General features: G+C 41.7%; 1 protein-coding gene across 1 annotated transcript; it reads left to right on the plus strand.

Annotated features, from left to right (window-relative positions):
- The first annotated feature begins 601 nt into the window (after positions 1 to 601).
- LOC102025586 (olfactory receptor 2A1/2A42-like) lies at positions 602 to 1,543 on the plus strand. The gene has a single exon (XM_005404884.1). The coding sequence runs from the start codon at positions 602 to 604 to the stop codon at positions 1,541 to 1,543; it is 942 nt and encodes a 313-aa protein (XP_005404941.1).
- Positions 1,544 to 1,750: the final 207 nt, after the last annotated feature.

Raw genomic sequence — 1,750 nt, forward strand, 5'->3', positions numbered from 1 at the left:
CAGTGGCATAACCATACTGCTGGTGTCTGATGGTTTGTTGAGGGGAATAGTTAATGATTAAAAGTCTTTTTTAAATATTTTGACCAATTTTTCATGCTTGTATCTGGTAATCTGAGCAACTTATGTGAAGACAACAATTTGCAGTACAGCATCCATTGGTGAATTCCTGTAATCCTGCCTAGTGACACTATGTATTGTCTCTAATGTTCTCTTAAATTATTATTTTTTATTCCCTTTAATGATTTGATCAGTCTTTTACTCTTACATCTGGTAATCTGAGCAACTTCATTGAAGATAACAATATGTAATATAACAACCACTGTTAATCTCTATCATTTGGTTTGAAAGCCTGTATCATTTTTAATGTCCTTGCTTTGTGTTATTAGTATTTTGCTATTATTCTTTTTTTGTATTGCTTTCTTTAAAATAAAAAATGTTTTAGAAAAAAAGTTTAGTTCATGAAAAAGAAGTACATTTAAATGATTAATAGATAATACTTCATTGTAAATTGAATCTGTTCTCAAAGGTGCTTCCACATATTAATAAATGCTTTTTAAAAACTAGGTTCATATAGCTCTCTGATTCTCTCATTAACAGTGAAATGGAAGAAAATCAGACAATGGTCACAGAATTCATCCTACTGGGATTTTGTCTTGGAACAAAGATTCATATAGTCCTTTTTGCAGTTATCTTTCTCTTGTACATTTTCACCCTGCTGGGGAATGGGCTCATCCTGGGGCTCATCTGCCTGGACAGCAGACTGCACACCCCCATGTACTTCTTCCTCTCCCACCTGGCCATTGTGGACATCGCCTACACCTGTAACACGGTGCCCCAGATGCTGGTGAACCTGCTGAACCCAGACAAGCACATCTCCTTTGCTGGCTGCATGACCCAGACCTTCTTCTTTTTGACTTTTGCTATTTCCGAATGTCTGCTCCTGGTGGTGATGTCCTATGACCACTATGTGGCCATCTGCCAGCCCCTCCAATATTGTACCATCATGGACTGGAGTGTCTGCAATACTTTGGTTACCACTTCCTGGGCCTGTGGCTCGCTTCTAGCCCTGCTCCATACAAGCCTCATCCTCAGGTTGCCCTTCTGTGGACCCAATCAAATCAGCCACTTCTTCTGTGAAATCCTGACTGTCCTCAAGCTGGCCTGTGCTGACACCTGGCTCAACAAAGTCGTCATCTTTGCAGCCTGTGTGTTTGTCTTAGCGGGGCCCCTGTGCCTGGTGGTTGTGTCCTACACCCGCATCCTGGTTGGCATCCTGAGGATCCAGTCAGGGGAGTGTTGCAGAAAGGCCTTCTCCACCTGCTCCTTCCACCTCTGTGTGGTGGGGATCTTCTTTGGCAGTGCCATTGTCATGTACATGGCCCCAAAGACCCGCCATCCTGAGGAGCAGCAGAAGATCCTTTTCCTATTTTATAGTTTTTTCAACCCCATGGTGAATCCCTTGATTTACAGCCTGAGGAATGCAGAAGTGATGGGTGATCTGAGGGGGTTGCTGTGCAAGGTAAGTCATTCCCAAGAGGTGTGACCTTGGAGTCACCATTGTGAGTTAGTATTCTCCTGGAGTCACTGTGCCCAATTTCTGCCAAATCCACAAAACTTCAAAAGTCTCTTCTGTGTACCTGAATTGCTAAAGAATATGACTTCCCTCCTCTACGCAGTGAAAATTTAAGATGTTGTGATAAATTGAGGATTTACTAGACATGACTTTTTTATTTTTTATTGAATTGCATAT

This window comes from Chinchilla lanigera, unplaced genomic scaffold, assembly GCF_000276665.1.
Source record: "Chinchilla lanigera isolate Chin_1 unplaced genomic scaffold, ChiLan1.0 scaffold00090, whole genome shotgun sequence".
NCBI classification, from domain to species: domain Eukaryota; kingdom Metazoa; phylum Chordata; class Mammalia; order Rodentia; family Chinchillidae; genus Chinchilla; species Chinchilla lanigera.